At 37.5% G+C, this 17,503-nt stretch overlaps 1 protein-coding gene across 1 annotated transcript in view; it reads left to right on the top strand.

Moving 5' to 3' along the window:
• The window catches only part of LOC128369195 (cadherin-18-like), a 207,895-nt gene that overhangs the window by 157,332 nt on the left and 33,060 nt on the right, over nucleotides 1-17,503 (top strand). Inside the window, exon 8 of the mRNA XM_053330195.1 lies at nucleotides 1,714-1,838. Coding sequence (XP_053186170.1) covers nucleotides 1,714-1,838 — 125 coding nt within the window. The remainder of the gene's footprint in view (nucleotides 1-1,713; nucleotides 1,839-17,503) is intronic.

The following is a 17,503-nucleotide window of genomic DNA, read 5'->3' as shown; positions in this document are numbered from 1 at the left end:
ATCCACAGTGGAATGGTGCCAAGAAGAACAATCGTCCAACCATCTCCTTAACCCTTACATACTGTTCAGGTCCAATTTGACTCATTTATACATTTTAGAGCTGTAAAAACACCTTATACACATTTCTGCTAGGTTGACTTTTACTTATGTCACCCTGAATATACAAAAATGGAAATAAAATGCAATATGATATTGTGTGATAGTAGCTGTTTTTTCTCCTAAAAGATGCACTCTCTCTGCTCTCTGAAACATGAATCAAGGTTTAATCACATTTATTGATCAGTCAGATCGATTATTGATGCTTTCTAAACACATCTGTGATTAAAAATGTGGTATAGACCCTTTTAATGAGGAGATGCTTAGACCGGGTCTAAGTCGACCCAGAACATACTGCAAGGGTGTAGAATATGAACAGTATGTAAGGGTTAATCAGGAAAAAGCAATATAGAGTGACACCACTACTATAACTGATTAACAAACATGTGGTATTCAGACTAGATAGCCTCATGTATTTAATGAACTGATATATTATGGTGAACTGAAAGCAGTGTTGCCAATTTACCTGTTTTCTCGCTAGACTTTAAGGATCTCTTCAGGGACTTTTTTTTTTTTTCGGAAGACCTTTGCTCATCTCTCTGGGACAGACGTGCCAAATATTCCTCTCTCAGTGATCACAGCTTTCAGAGCTTGCTGTGTTCAGTGAGTGGGAGTTTCAGCTGCTTTTTGAGCTGGCTATAGTTACTTTTCATTGAAAATGGTTGGCAAGACTGAAAGTGTTTTTAGCTCCACTGTCAGCAATGTCAGCTCAGACCAGACTGAAAACCTGGACAACTCTTGATCATGGATGACTATGATCTTTGCACAGATTGATGGTTCCCAGAGGAAGAATCTTTCTGACTTTGGTGATCCTCTGACTTTTCAGCGCTAACAACTTTTTTGGTTTTCAACTACTGTTGGATGATTTGACATCTAGACATTCATGTTTCACATACCTGCTCGACTAATGAAATCACCATCAGCCTAAGCTGTATGCCCACTTTGTTTTGTGCCAGTGTATTATTATTAGTTTGGTTTAAACACCAAAGAGTCAAATTGCTGTAAGCTGAAATGAGATAAAATCATTAAACTTGTACCAATAACTGGAAATCATGCACGTGCTTCCCAAGAAATATGAGCCCACTTAGCTAGACTGTGGCAATGTAATTAAGGCCACAAAAAAAAAAAATCGGGAAGGCCATACCTCTCACACCATAAGTCCAACTGAAATTTCACACACAAATCCAGCTTAATATGTTCTATATCATCTATTCTATTAACATTTAAAGTGAAATAGTTAATATGGTTAAACTGTTAAGACGGCTGTACACGCTCTGTCCTGGCATGACAGAGGCAAGACTGACATCCCTAAAAAGACTAAATGAATGTACTGTTCTGTTGGAGTATTGAAGCAGCTCATGTGAGACATTAATAGTGACTGTAGGTTGTTGATCCACGTAGTTACTTCCACTTTCCAAAAGGCCTAAACAACAGTGGTTTTTGATATTACTAGAAGTGACAGGCCTAATGAATTATGACTATTGCAATTTGTAAGTTCACTGAACAACAAACTGCTTAAAAATGAACCTGAAAATACAATTAGTGAAATACAGAAAGCCTGACTGCAGACCCAACTACAACCTGTGTTTTTACCTTCAACCTTGTTTTTAATTGCAGATAACCCTCGTATGGTGAGTCACATTCCAGTCACCATCCAGGTCCTGGACGTCAATGACAACATTCCATCTATCTCTGGGGGAAACAATGCCGTCATAGTGTGTGAGAGCACTAAAAATGGACAGGTGAGTTGTCAATGCTCAAGCCAAGGACTATTGATATTCTTAACAAAGAAAAAGTGCTACTGCAACTGGATGATGAATACCTGGCCACAAAATTACATACTTGACTTTAAACTGTGATATTTCTTTTTGTGAACTGATGCATTGATATTCAAAGTGATAGAACATCCTGAATATTTAAAAATACAATTTCTCACAACATTAGGACCTCACATCATACGATAAAGTTTAATATAAGGTGAATATGGAGAGCTGCCTTAACCTCTATAACTCCTTGATGCTTAATTTCATTTGATTTTTAGTAAAAGGATAACTACAGGAATAGCGGGTTAAAAATAATAACTGATTGCCTTTTTGAAAACTTAAAGACCATATAAAGTGAATTTTCTTCTAAACACATTAAATAGGTAATAAATGTATTTCTAAAAATGTGTAAAAAGCATTTCAACCCCTGCTGCTGTAGAGGTATAAATTCATTAGGCGCACACTACTACTACTACAGTCTACAGTTAGCTGAGTTAGCAGCTGAGTTAGCAGCAGAAAGTTATCAGATGTAGCGTCCATGTTTCTGGTAGAGGTGGTGACTTTGATTGACAGGTGACACTTGGTAGGGGGCGGGGTTTCAGCTAACTTTGAAGCTTAATTTCATATATTTGGCGATTTTTTTAATCATTCAAATTTGGCAGGGTGGTTAACAATACACTTTTCTGTGGTATGTCAAACTCAGAACACATATTTATTCTTACTTTACACAGACTTTAACTAAACAACTGACTATTTAAATTGTGGACCTAACGCGTCAAAAAAGTAATCCAACTATTCCCCCAACCCTAAACACCCCCAACACTGCCAAATATAAGTTTAAGTTGCCTGAGTATTCCTATTAAAGGAACACTCATGGTTTAAATTAGTGATTAATTAAAGTAACTGTAATAGATACACTTTTTTTAACTGACTATTTACAACTGTATGAATGCCATCATCATCACATGACTGAAGTTCCATTGTTAGGTCACATGACTACAACTAAGTAACCTCTACGCTCCTTGCTGATAAAAAACTAAAAGACATAAGTGAGCCACATTGTTGCAATGGGTGACTCGTTCTTCTATCACCATGAACACACACACTATAGTTTAATTTGACTCAATCCCACACACAGTCATTTCACTGCCAGAAACACTCATCTTCCAATGAATATAGTCCCCAACAAAAATGCTCTATTTTCTCCTGTTTGAGTAACGTTTTATAAAAACAGTGAGCAGCTGTTTTAGGAAATCACTGAGGCTTTCTTAAAAGAGCTGAGCTGTTAAAAAAGATCTTCAGAAAGAACCAATGGGCTTGGGGATTAGAGCCACAAGTAGGCTAGGTAAGCCAGAAAGTATCAAGAGGCAGACTAACACTTGTATTTGAAGTGTACTAAAAACAGGATATTGACACACCATCCACATCACATTTTTTTAAAAGATTTGGATTTAAGTTATAATTGCACTACGCTTCCAACTATAAATCCAGTATGCTCATCCTGCTACTGAACTCACTAGCCAAAGCATGCACAAATGAAACTTACAATGCAAACATGACTCCAGATTGTGCTCGCAAACACAAATACTGTACATACACCACTGATCACAGGCATGAAAACACATTCATCTTCTCTCATACACACACACACGCTGACACACACATACATTCACGTTGATCGGTAGCCTTTTCGTTGTGTGTCTGACACCATCAGCGGGGGATTTATCAGCTGAGCTGCAGACTTTGCAGCTTCTTGAACCCATAAATTATTCAGACTGCAGAGCTCGCTGATGCTTCCGCTGCTGGGCCAGATAGCGGCAGAGACAATCATATTAAACCCAAAACACGGGGCCTGCCTCACTGCCTCGCCTATCTCCTTCTACTCCTCCCCCCTACACCAACACACCACCAGCCTCTCTGCTCCACAGCGGGGCCAATTCCGAAATCGACAGTGATAAAAGCACTGTTTTTTTCCTCTTTTCTTTTTTTTAATTTTTATTAAATAACAGCACAAAGGCACAGATCTGCATCACAGCACTGTCTGCCCTCATGTGTACATTCACACACACACACAGATCACACATCACACACACTCTCTGTGTTATTATATGTATCTTTCTTCTCATCTGTTCCCCACTTTCTCTGGTTTTTATGCAAATTTAAGCTCAAGTGTGTGTTTGTGTGCATATGTAATCATTTAGCTTGGCTTCAGGCAACAGACAACACATGTCAGCACAGTCAGTGTAGACAGAGGACTTTTTTATCTCGCTGGAATTGCTATAAATCGACACCAGTACATTTTCATGTATGGCACGTGAATCTGGCATGACAAAAAAAAAAAAAATTCTGCCACACTGGGTGACACGGTTGTCTTATATTTGCATAATTGATTGCAAATGATGAGACTGACTGTTTAGGTTTCAGGGCATGTGATACATTTAATACTCGTGTCTTATTTGCTGTGTTAAGAGCATGGGGACCTGTGGCAGATACAAGTCTATGGTCTTAGAATACACTGGAACACTTGACTTTTTTACATGTGTGCTGAGAAACAAGTCAATGATGATTGCTATAGTTTCCATCATTGCTAACAAATATCAGATTTTGAATGACAGGTAATCTAGAAAGAACATTGAGTAAATGTATAGGACTTTTACGCTGCTACTTTGATATAAAAGCAATCTGGAACTTATCCCTCTCTCTTCTCCTAATATCATATGGAAAAAGACGACACAAGGAGCTGTATGCAGATTTTGGGATTTACGTCAAGAAGCTTCAGTTGTAAAGTTGAGTCCGAATAATCAGGGACAGTTATCCGTATTCACACTTGTGTTGCGCAGGTGCTTATGTTGATTTTGGGATGAAACCTTCAGATTATTGAAATCTCCTGCAGCCAGTCCACAACTGCCTGAGGCTGACAGGTTTTACTTGAGTTAAGCTTTCTGGGAAAAAACTATTTAGATGTGTTTAACATCTATTATCTTGTTGCAACAAGTAGTGGCCTTTAGTATAAAACATGATGACTGATAGAAAAACAGATTGAGCCAAGAATCAAACTGCCAATCTTTTGATTAGTAGACGACTGCTCTACCTCCTCGACTAATATGTAATGTGCTCTGCTGCAGTACAAAGAACTATCAGAGTAAGCTGCACAACATAGTAAATGATCATGATCATTTGTTGTCAACTGGAGAATTGGACCTACCAATATTATGGAATGTGTTGCCACCAAGCAGCAACTACTACATACTGAGGCTGAAGTCAATGCACAAGTATCTTAAAACTAGAACCACCAAACTCTAGTGTTAAAAGATAAATCCAGATTGAAAACATGAGCATTTATACTTACAACTGTCACCAGGCAACAACATTTGTTGGAGTGTGTGATTTGACCACCGTGTCAAGTCGTAAGAGAGAATAGCAGAGAACAGAACAGAGGTTTCATTCACAAACAGTCCAAATGCACACATCTGTGTGTAAACTCTGCATTTGAAAGTTTTAAGCACAATTCTGGGATTCCTCAATATGTTCTTACCTGAATATGTTCTTACTGTGCAAACAAATGTAGAACTGTAAGAAGTAGTAAGTAGTTTTTACAAAAATCATAAACATCTGTTTTCCAAAATAGAAATAAACTATATTTTTGTGTTATGTTATTAATAATAACAGCTTTGTTGTGTAAGATACATTGCAACCTTTTTTAATTCCATGGATAAAACAGCCTTACTTTAATTTCAAACTGGAGTGCATGGAGAGTGCCTCACCCCTGATCCCTAAACTGACCCCAAAACTTGGGGTCACTGACTAATAATTGTCATATTCGACTTAATTAAAGGTACTTTATTTGTCACATGTACAGTTGTAAAGTGAGATTCAGTCTCTGCATTTAACCCATTGTAAGTACTAGTAGCAGTGGACAGGGGACCAACTCCAATGCTGACCAACAAGTGACATGACACCTCATTACATCAATCTATACACATTGAGCCTCGATCACCGTACGAAATCTCACCTCTGAATCCTTGCGAAATAGTCCCGGAAGCTTGTGGTTACCTCAGGAGTACTTGCAAGGGCTAGTGAAATACATAGTGAATTGATTGATTTGTAAGCCTGAAAAGTTGTCCAGGAGGAAATGGAAGGTGAAGTAAGATCCATGCAATTGCAAATGTCCTTGTGAGTGCATTACAAGTGCACTAAAAGAAAAGTGTCCTTTTTTTCTAAAGAATATGACATAAAATGGTCCATGTTGAAGCTGGTCTACCAGGACCATTTTACTGCAGATTCCCAACAAAAAGGTCCAAACTAATTTTGCACAGGAATAACTAGAAGTCATCATCACAATTAATCCCACTGATCTCAGTATGCTTCTAACAAACGTATTGAAAAGCAAAAATATATATACCCGTTCTAAATTACGTGAAATGAGGTAAAACCTGCCCTCATAGAAAAAAATTGATCCGATGAATTGTAAAAATGGAGATAACTGCATTCTTTCAGATGGTCTCTCCTCAAGGGCATTCATAGTGTTGCTCACAGTTGTTCACACAAAAAGTGATTAAAGTATTAATGGAAACAGTGGAAAAAATAGTGCTTTAGAGAGTTCATGTCTTGTTTCAAGTCTCCTTCAATAGCCACCAAAAGGGGGTCTGATTGTGTTATGGTTTTTTAATGTTGCGAAAATGGACTGCTCCTAGAAACAGCGAGGGCATCTGTAATGAATGAAAAGACATAAGTGGGACAGTAACAATTGACAGGTTAAAGCACAATTCAACCCCCCTCTATAACAAAAAATGACCGACATGAGCACAATGTCAGAATGAATAAGTGAGAAGTGAAACTAAATGAATTAAGTCCAATTATCAGGCACTGTGAAAGCAGCAGTGGTGGACTGCAGTATCAGCTCTAACTTTGAGACCCCCCCCCCCAAAAAAAAAAAGAAGTACATGGACTGTACTAATATATCACTTTTTTAGTCTTTCTGACCACTGCAAGCACTTTTACACTACATGTCATATTCACCCATTCACACACATTCACTAATAGCAGGGGCTACCACATGGAGTGGTGGCGCATGCCTAGATATAATATGACAAATTTCTCAATTGAAGGCGGTGGGTTAGATGGATGGTGTAACAGTGAATTTTGCAACAGGAGACCGCTGTTCATTTTGTCATATTTCCAACAGCTATTTGGAACAGTGTAATAACAAAATAATTAACTATGACTCCCTAACCTTAACCCCATGGCTATTATTGTACCAATGACCATGAGGGTCACCTAACTTTAAGGAAGTAGTGACTTTAGCCCACTCCACATGCTTCTCTATACCTATACAAAGTGATCATTTTAACCCAAACCATCATCATTTCCTCAACTTAACCATGTGGTTTTTGTACCTAAACTCATCAAACATTAGCATTTCTTAATTGTAATCTGTAATGCTTTTTGAAAGCACAGATAAACAATGTGGTCCTGCTGAGTATTGCTGGTAGGGGTGCCAGAATGGAAAACCCTCCTCCTTGGTTTCGGAGGGGTAGTCTGGAGGTACATGAAGCTGATAATCTATCTGATAAGGAAGTTCACACTCATGAAACATGGCAAAAGGCTGGGTAGTGTTGGTTTAAAATATGTCTAATCAGTTTGACCTATTTCATGAAACTGTCCAAATGAAAATGTGGGAACATTTATGCTGAAGGCTACTACAAAAGAGATGTAAAGTGGTAGCAGCCACTAACTCCAAACATCCTTTCCCCTCTGAATGTCTCCATCAACATACCATTTTCAACATAGAAATAAGGGAGTCTCCTACTTATATGTCCTAAGGTGATCATTGGATGTGACCAGGGATCTTGTTCTGTGTGACCTCACCAAACCCAATTCCTAATAACTATGAAATGCCAAATTATTGAAACTTCAGATAATTAAATAATACTGTAGGTTTACACAATGGCCATGATTATTGACATATTTAAATACCATAATACTCATGAGGTTCAGCAACCATAACTGTGGAGTAGGGCTAGTTATCGTTTAAAAAACTTACAATACCACTACCAATCCAAGTGATACCGATACCGACTGAGTACCGATACCAACTTAGAACCGATGCCAACTGAGTACCGATACCAACTTAGAACCGATACCAACTTAGTACTGATACCAACTTAGAACCGATACCAACTGAGTGCCGATACCAACTTAGTACCGATACCAACTGAGTGCCCATACCAACTTAGAACCGATACCAACTGAGTACCGATACCAACTGAGTGCTGATACCAACTGAGTGCTGATACCAACTGAGTACCTATACCAACTTAGTACCGATACCAACTGAGTACCTATACCAACTTAGTACCGATACCAACTGAGTACCGATACCAACTGAGTACCGATACCAACTGAGTACCGATACCAACTGAGTAGCAATACCAACTTAGTACCGATACCAACTGAGTACTGATACCAACTGAGTGCCGATACCAACTGAGTACCGATACCAACTGAGTACCGATACCAACTTAGTGCCGATACCAACTGAGTACCGATACCAACTTAGTACATTTACTGAGTAAATTTGGAATGGGTACTTTGATACCCATAGCTGCCATTGCAGTGGACCAATCATGTCTCATTAAATCAAAGAACATTTGTGTTAATTGGCTGTGAGTAAGTCCATACAATTGCAGGTATCATTTGACAGGAGATGATTCGATACTGCTTGGTATTGATTTATTTCGATACCCAGCCCAACTGTAGAGAAGAAGCCAGTCAGTGACAGAAATCAGACCTGGAAACAAAATGTCATTGTTGCTATATTTATCAAAAGTTCACCCACAATCTGAAAGTGAGCTGAATCAAGTTGCTGAAGGTTTAAAAGAGCTTCTATGGAGTGACAGTATTAGTTATTTGTTGTAGGACCTAACATCACCTATGTTTATCCTGACCTCTAGGTAGATCAATTATTACTTTTGTTTGTCAGGAACAAAGGCAGAGGATAAATGACATTAGCATTACAAAACTACAGAAGGACAAAGTTGTGTTTTCTCTTAACCATGACCCAACCAAACACTTTTGTCTGGCATAGCATACCTTCTCTGTCAGTAAGTTCACTCATCGAGGAAAAATAGCAGAAACCAAAAGTGAGAAGTTTATTCTGCAGTCATTTAACAGAATGGCATGCTAAGTTACCAGCCTGCACAACCTAATCAAATAGTTGCATGAAGTAACATCCACATTCTATCACAGGCAGAGCAGATGGTCACACTGAGCTTGTTAGCATCCTACAACATAACACAAGACTTGTTACAATAACCCAGATTAGCTTTCCTGCTATAGTCTCCTTCATATCTTATATACAAGCATGGGTGCATGTCTTGTTCAGTATCTTCAACAAGCCACCAGACAAACATTCACAAGGCAAAAGTACACTGCTAATGTTTGTTGTAAGCATGCTAATGTCACTTTGGTGCTGTTAGATACTAATATGATTCTTACTCTTCAATATCACTGCTAAAAACACAGTCTGTCTGTGATTTGTTGTTGCAGCAGTTTGTTTACTTTGTCTTATAATACATTTGATAATGTTTTATTGTGATGATTCACCAAGGAAGGTTTAATGTAAAACCATGCCTTGGATGTCCTCCAGCTGTAAATCACTTCACCTCATAATAAACCAGACCTCTGGAATACTGTATGCCTAAATAAATCCTCCCACCTTTCTACTCTATACACATTATCTTAAATGATTCAGCTTTATTTATACATTATATGATACCGTTTTTGGCACTATATCTAGCTACCTATCTATCTATTTACCTAGATGGATGGATGGATGGATATGGATGGATGGATGGATGGATGGATGGATGGATGGATGGATGGATGAATGGATAGATAGATAGATAGATAGATAGATAGATAGATAGATAGATAGATAGATAGATAGATAGATAGATAGATAGATAGATAGATAGATAGATAGATAGATACTGTAGATAGATAGATAACATATTCCCCTATACCATTGCATTTGTAGGTATTTTAGAAGTTCCCTAGTGATTGGGCTCAGGTGTGGCCCCAAACTCAGGGCCATGTTGAGAAAAAGTTGCTTTGATGTTCATGAAATTCATGAAAATGCTTTGTAATGACTTGTAGCATTTTTTAGGTGCTGTGGGGTATTGGAAAACTTTTCACATGCATCAGAAGTGCAGTGACTCGGTATGTGGTCTTGGTGTTAGGTGTGGCAGAATGGCTTGATGCAACCTCCAGGATAGTTCAAAGTCATCGCCTAAATCCAAGAGGAAGTTTTTTAATTTACTTTGCAATTATTTTTTTTGCATTGACAGGTGTTGTTTACTTGAAAACAACACTATGTTGCTGTGCATATGACAGTAAAAGCTTTTAGATCTTCAATAATGTGGAAATCTGCTGTTGAGGAAGGTGAAGCTGTTGAGGAAGGTGAAGCTGTTGAGGAAGGGGAAGCTGATGTGAAACTGTGCTGGCCCTACGCTGGTAAACCCAACACATTTTCCATAGATGTTGCCTCGAATTGGATTCAATTGTTCCATTCTGCTCACATATTTTCACTTGGTTTATGGCCCGAATGATGACTGCAGTTATGAAGAAATGCCAGTTCTGCCAATGGTCCATTTTGCACAGCTGTCCCAGAAGAAACACAAACTCTCCTTTTTTTCCTGCCAACCCCAAGAGATTTCTGACGAATGAATGCAGTGACAGCTCCCACATGGCTTTTTGTGATATATTTTGATTAGCTTGAAATTTAGCTGTGTGAAACCAAACTGAACCAAAAGGAAAATGCAACAGAAGCGTCAACTCCTCCACTGATTCAGACCAAAGCAAGTGTTTTTGTCCTTTTTAATGATAAAATGCAAAGTTGTGATAGAACAACACACATTACTTAAGTCTTAATTATCTGTTCAGACAATATTTGCTTGGTTTTGGAGGATTTGTATTTCAGTGTTTATTACTTTTATGTCAGAATGGATCATTATTTCATACCTATTTATGTCAGTTCATTGTTAAATAATGAAGTATTTTTGACTGCTGTATAAACAGTCTCAGGAGCATGCTCACATGGATGAAAATGAACATGATGTGTGATACATATTCTTTTCTCATTTTCTTTATTTTGTCTGTGTTATTTTTCAGTAGCTTCAAGTAGCATTGTAGCTCCATCAGCATCTGTGTCTAGTGGCTAGATTGTACATTGTCACATAAATACAGTAGAATTCATTTATTAGTATTTACACTCAACTTGTGGGATTCAATTAAATAAAATAAATTTAAAAAATAAGATATATACATTTTATTTTCTTATATCAAATAAATAAAATGCTTAGTTTTAGCTTGTATCTGCCTCCTCTCTGTCTCTCCTCTTTTCTCTGTGTATCTCACTGACGAGTCTCTCCACGTGACCGAATGCATGGATTTGATTGGCTGATTAGCGTCACATGAGAAGATTCACTATGCCCAGTGGTCTGTGAGTTTCTGAGGGCCACTTCACTTTAACCGTAATAACTGGAGAAGCTGCGCCCGTTAAAATAAAGCACACACAATGTAACAATCCTCAGTATTTGATCAGTTACAGGTCTGGATAGGGTAGTGTCTGGGTCGTCTATTAGTGACCTCTGCTCCAGCACAACTCAACAAAAAGAGGATTACTAACTATTGTAAACAACATTCACTTTTCAAATAGTGTTCCACAAGTTCCAAAAACAACAACAACAAAAAAAACACTAATCTAAGTTGCTACTTCAAATCATTTATTTGCCAAATTGCAGAAAAGAAATTGAAATTATATAAGTGTGGCTGTTTACCTGGCAGTGAAAGTCAGGCTAATAAGTGTTACAGTACTTGTTATCGTGGAGCGGTGGTGTTAGAAATGAGCTCTGTTGCTTTGTTCTGATGGATTTTTAACAAGCATCTTGGGTCTGGCTCCACACTTAACTGAGTCTGATAACAGGACGGAATACATTGCTGCAGATGAGCTAAAAACATCTGGCATTTTAATGTGTGGTTCTGTCTATTGGCTTTAATGCAAATGAAACTATTGCAGCTGTATTCTGGAGGGAGCTTCAAACCATCCATTCACACATTTGTAAATTAAAACTATTCAAAATAAAAGTTGATTTAATTTGTTTTTTGCATTTCAAATAGAATCATTATACTGTGGACTTTCCATGCAATACAAAATGAAACATTGTTATTCTAGTTTATTCCCTGCACCACAAACTGAAGGAAAATCATTTGGTATTCATACTCAGCAGTGTAAATGATGTATCAACAAGAGCTACCACTTACTTAACAAATATGTATGTACTATATGTACAGATATGGATTTATTTATTTCAATTTAATATCATGTTGTAAGTCACAATTAGGGTTAGAGTTAAAGAACCTGTGTGTAGGATTTAGTGGCATCTAGCAGTCAGGTGGCAGACTGCAACCAACTGAATACCTTCACCTTCCATATGTGTAAGATAACCTATGTTGGCTCTAGAGCCAGTGTTTGGTTTGTCTGTTCTGGGCTACTGTAGAAACATGGCAGGTTGCATTAAAGATATGAAGTTCTTTCTAAGATAACACAAATACAACAATTCTTATTTTCAAGTGATTAAACACTAATTAAAACATACTAATGAATATTATATTCCATTTGTCCCATGTCAGTTCCACTAGATGCCACCAAATTCTACACATTGCACCGTCAAGTCGAGCACTAATTATGTCAATTGAAAGCTAAAAATAATCTTTGTGTTCACATGCTGTCCATGTGAGAGTATGATCCATGCACACTAATTATTTTCCCCCTTCATGACACCAGCTTGTCTCTGTAAATTCATATTTTTGCCATGAGTGTAAGCTTAACATGACAGCAGTGCTTATATATGTGTGAGGGAGTTTCATTATTTCAGTTGGCCTCTCTGTGTGTGTTAGAGAAGTAATTCACTGTGCCTTGACTTGTGCTATATGCAACACCAGTTATCAGACCTCAAACCCATGAAAGAGTAGAACTGCAATACCAAGACAAACACAAACAAATGCATGGCCAGTAAATGAGTTTGCTGACACATAGAGTGCACTGCATACTGTATACTATACATATGTAACAAGAACAGCTATGGCCTGCTGTACCACAACCTTATCCAGCTATCTGCTCTCTATCTATCTACCACTTAACTTTGGACTTAACTCCAGATTTCTGGTATCACTCTAGAGCAGGTTCACTTCAGAGAATCAGATAAAAACCACTAACCAATCAGATCACTGGAAAACAGATTCACCATTCCTACAGGACCCTGACATGGAGAAAAAAAAACCTGAGTTTACAATTAAAAATCAGTGTAAAGTAAGAATAAGTGTGTTTTCTGAGTTTGACATACCACAGAAAAGTGTGTTGTTAACCACCCTGCCAAATTTAAATGATTAAAAAAATCGCTAAATATATGAAATTAGGCTTCAAAGTTGTGTAAAAATCAGCCTCTTTCTCTGCTAGCAAACGCTGTGGGCGTTCCCGCCGAGTCCCCTGAAACCCTGCCCCCTACCAAGTGTCACCACCTCTACCAGAAACATGAACGCTAAGTCTAAGAGCTTTCTGCTGCTAACTCAGCTGTTAGCTCGGCGGCTAACTCGGTGGCCATAGATGTATATACTGACTAGATGCCACGTTGCCAGGCAAGCACTATTGAGTGGAATACGTCAACGCGACCGCCATATTGGAATGGTGCATAGATAAAACATATGTTTCTCAACAGATACGTCTGGATGTATTTTAACATTTCAAGACAGGTTTAATTAATGTAAGGGCGTCATAATCCCATGTTATTCACATGATATCGAAATTATAATTTTTAGATAAATTATTTTTGTGTATATAAAAAATATAATTTCGATTATCTTGTTAATAAATAAGTTATTACATTCATGCTTTAGTACGTTTTTAAATTTAAAAACATAAGAGATCATGACAACATATATTAAGAAGTCTGGCAACCGCCCCCCCCCCCCCCCCCCCCCAAAAAAAAAAAAAAAAATTGTGTAATTTTATTTATTACATTACAATTCAGCACCAGCAGGAAAACTGCATAAGAAACACAGAAACACACGTAATTAGACATGAAAATAAATACTTGAACTCCATTTAATTTTTTTAACAAATTACATTACACTATAATAACATAAATCAACTGATTTACAAACCAAAACAGTTACTGCAGATGAAGTGGTAGTGTATGTGGTGATGCTCTAGTGTTCACTGTGGAGGGTGAAATAAAACTATGTCATCAAAATCCATGAAGCTTTTGAATAGCTGACCACTGTTGTGACCAGTATACATGGAATGGTTAATAACCCTGTAGATCAGGGGTTCTCAACCTTTTGCAAGCTGGGCCCCCCCAAAGCTGGTTCATTGCAGTTGGGGCCCCCCCTCCTCCCGGTGTCACCCTCCCTCGCGGCCCCAACCCCACTACACCACCTTGCATAGATAGATAGATAGATAGATATATAAAATAATAGATTTGTTATTTTTAGGCCCACACTATTATTATTAGCCTATTATTATTATTATTATTATTATAATTATTATTATTATTATTATAATCATCAGGTAGGCCTATCATCATTACTAGGCTATTGTTATAACTGGCAGTAGCACCAGACTTCTAATGTGAGCTTGCAGGCATTATTATTATTATTATTATTATTATTATTATTATTATTATTATGAGTAGTGATATCCCTATTATCATTACTAGGCTAGCTATATAATTATAGTTACATGCTTTGCTGTTATTATTATCATTATTATTATTAGTAGTAGTAGTAGTAGTATTACTATTATTATTATTATTATTATTATTATTATTATCATAGGCCTATTATCATTACTAGGCTATTATTATAACCGGGAGGTAGGCGATGTTAATGTGAGACCTGAGCCTGCTTTGCCTTGCAAGGATTCTCAATTCTTGGTGCAATGTCTGATAAACATAGCCTCAAATCATCCTCAATTTGTGCACGATTCCGGTATTTCGTTTTGAGTGCAGTCATTTTCGAGAAGCCTGCCTCACACAAATATGTCGACGCGAAAGGGAGGAGAATCTTCAATGCGACGTCACAGAGTTGAGGGTATTCCTGCATCAATGCTGCCCAGAATGACGAAAGAGGGCAGGAGGTGAAACGTTCCTTCAGCCTACTGTCACTCTTCAGCTCAATAAGCTGTTCCTGCATGTCAATTGACAGCTCGTTTGCTGTGCACACAAATGGATCTCGAACCCACGCGAAAGAGCGATAATCCTCTTTGAAATACGTCGCAAATTGTTGTCTCATTGCAGACAGGTGCTCAGACGCTGACTGAAATAAAGAGGTGAAAACGTGTGACGTGCCTGCATCAGTGATAAAGTCTGCAAGGCTTCCATTACACAATGTGTAGTAGTCCAACCACTTGCATTTTCGACATGGGGATTTTCGCGATTTGTTTTTAATGTTTTATTTTTTATTTTTATGATTTTTCCCTCCATCCTGTTGCCTACTCGCGCCCGCTCGCGCCCCCCCCGGAGAGTGTTCGCGCCCCCCCACCGGTTGAGAAACACTGCTGTAGATAACTTCTTCTGGCCGAAAATTACAGCTGCAGAGCACCGTGCAGTCTTTTGGCTCAAATCCCTCTCTCTGGAGCGCTATTGTCCACGCTTGACGTCTTTTGCATGTGGGAATCTACAAACAAAACAAGTCCATCGAAAACTGTTAGATGTCTTCAACGTTAGATTTCTTTAACAGGCAGAACTAACTAGCACTAGGCTTATGCCATTCGCGTCGTGGGACAACTAGTCTTACAGATAAAAAGTCGTAATTATGAGATAAAAAGTCATAATTATGAAATAAAAAGTCGTACTTATGAGATAAGTCATAATTATGAGATAACAAGTCATAATTATGAGATAAGAAGTAATAATTACGAGATAAAAAGTCGTAATTATGAGATAACAAGTCATAATTATGAGATAAAAAGTCGCAATTATGAGATAACAAGTCATAATTATGAGATAACAAGTCATAATTATGAGATAACAAGTCATAATTATTAGATAAAAAGTCATAATTATGCACACTTTTTATCTCTCATTATCTCTAATTTCGACTTACTTGGAGGATATTTTTAGGCCTATTATCAAAGCTAAGTTTTATGGCGGAATAGGCTTCCATAATAAACAGATTCTCACCTGTGAAATGTTATTCCTTGTTGTCTGGTGGTTAGGTTTCTTTGGTTGGAACAACCGTAGGCAGCACAAAAGTCTGGCATGTTTGATTACAGTCTGCGGTTGAACTGTGTGAAATCAGAGTGTAATACCCCGTCCCAAGATGGCGGCACTGTTGTGAACGTTGAGAAGCGGAAGACGGCATCTAGTCAGTATATATATATATATCTATGACTCGGTGGCTAGCTCAGCAGCTAACTCAGCTAACTGACTAACTCTAGACTGTAGTAGTAGTAGTAGTGTGAGCTGAATGTATTTATACCTCTACAGCAGCAGGGGCGGGTTTATGCTAACGCAACAGTGATTTTCAGACCCTCCCACTAAATCCTGAACACAGAAATCTAGAAACACAGTTTGTGAAGCCTAGCTCCACAATTCAAATCTAAATGGTTGAAATGTTTTTTACACCTTTTTTAAAAATAAATTTATGACCTATTTAATGTGTTTAGAAGAAAATGTTTGAATTCATTTTACAAAAAAAAATGTTTATAGGTCAGTAGAATCATTTTATTTCCACTATCATTTTAAGACAGTGCTTCTAAGAAATGCATGACTATTTTCACTACATTTTAAATGTGCAAAGTTTCTTTCATCTCTGGAGTGACTGCTGACAGTGTCAATTATTTTACACCCTGATGCTATCACTGCAGCTCAGAATAACAATAGACTGTGTGATAATAACTGGAAATGAAAACTAAAGTCTCTGTTGTCTCTTTATTCTAAAAAATAATAAACACACTGCTAATCCCCCATTATTATATCAGATAGACCGCATCAGGCATTTTATGTGCTTCACATATTTAGAGTTTATTCAACTAAAAAAAGCAAAACACTCTATACTAAAGACATAATCATTTCCAAGACATAACCTTGCTTTTAATATTTGGAAATGATTTCTAGTGTTTGCCTTCCTTTCCTATTTTGATTGTATTGTTTCCATTTCACTGTGTTGAATATGACTCTTTGTCTCCACAATCAGGTGTCTGTTATCACTGTTTCATTTCATATCAACAACACAAAAACACTGTGGAGGAATTTTGGGTGGAGGAGGGAGCTGCAGTAATAAACTGCATTGGTTTGAGGGTATCAGTAGAGTAATAAATAAGTGTATTGTTTATAAAGTTATGGTCACTTTATTCAATATTCATTGGAAAAACAATGTTTTCACTTAACCCTTACCTACTGTTCATATTCTGACTCATAATTAGTCTCTACACCAATTCACATTGATAAAGTCCCCATTAGTCATTAATACATGTTTGATTCATCCTTCTATTTGACTCATCATATGGAAAAACATTCATAAAAAGACATTCATAATCACTATTTTATGGTCCACGAGAACATTTTACAGAATATGATGAGTAC

The sequence above is a fragment of the Scomber japonicus genome, chromosome 12 (genome assembly GCF_027409825.1).
Source record: "Scomber japonicus isolate fScoJap1 chromosome 12, fScoJap1.pri, whole genome shotgun sequence".
Lineage (NCBI taxonomy): Eukaryota > Metazoa > Chordata > Actinopteri > Scombriformes > Scombridae > Scomber > Scomber japonicus.
Note: the sequence above shows the minus strand (reverse complement) of the source record. Positions and strands in the feature narration are given on the sequence as shown.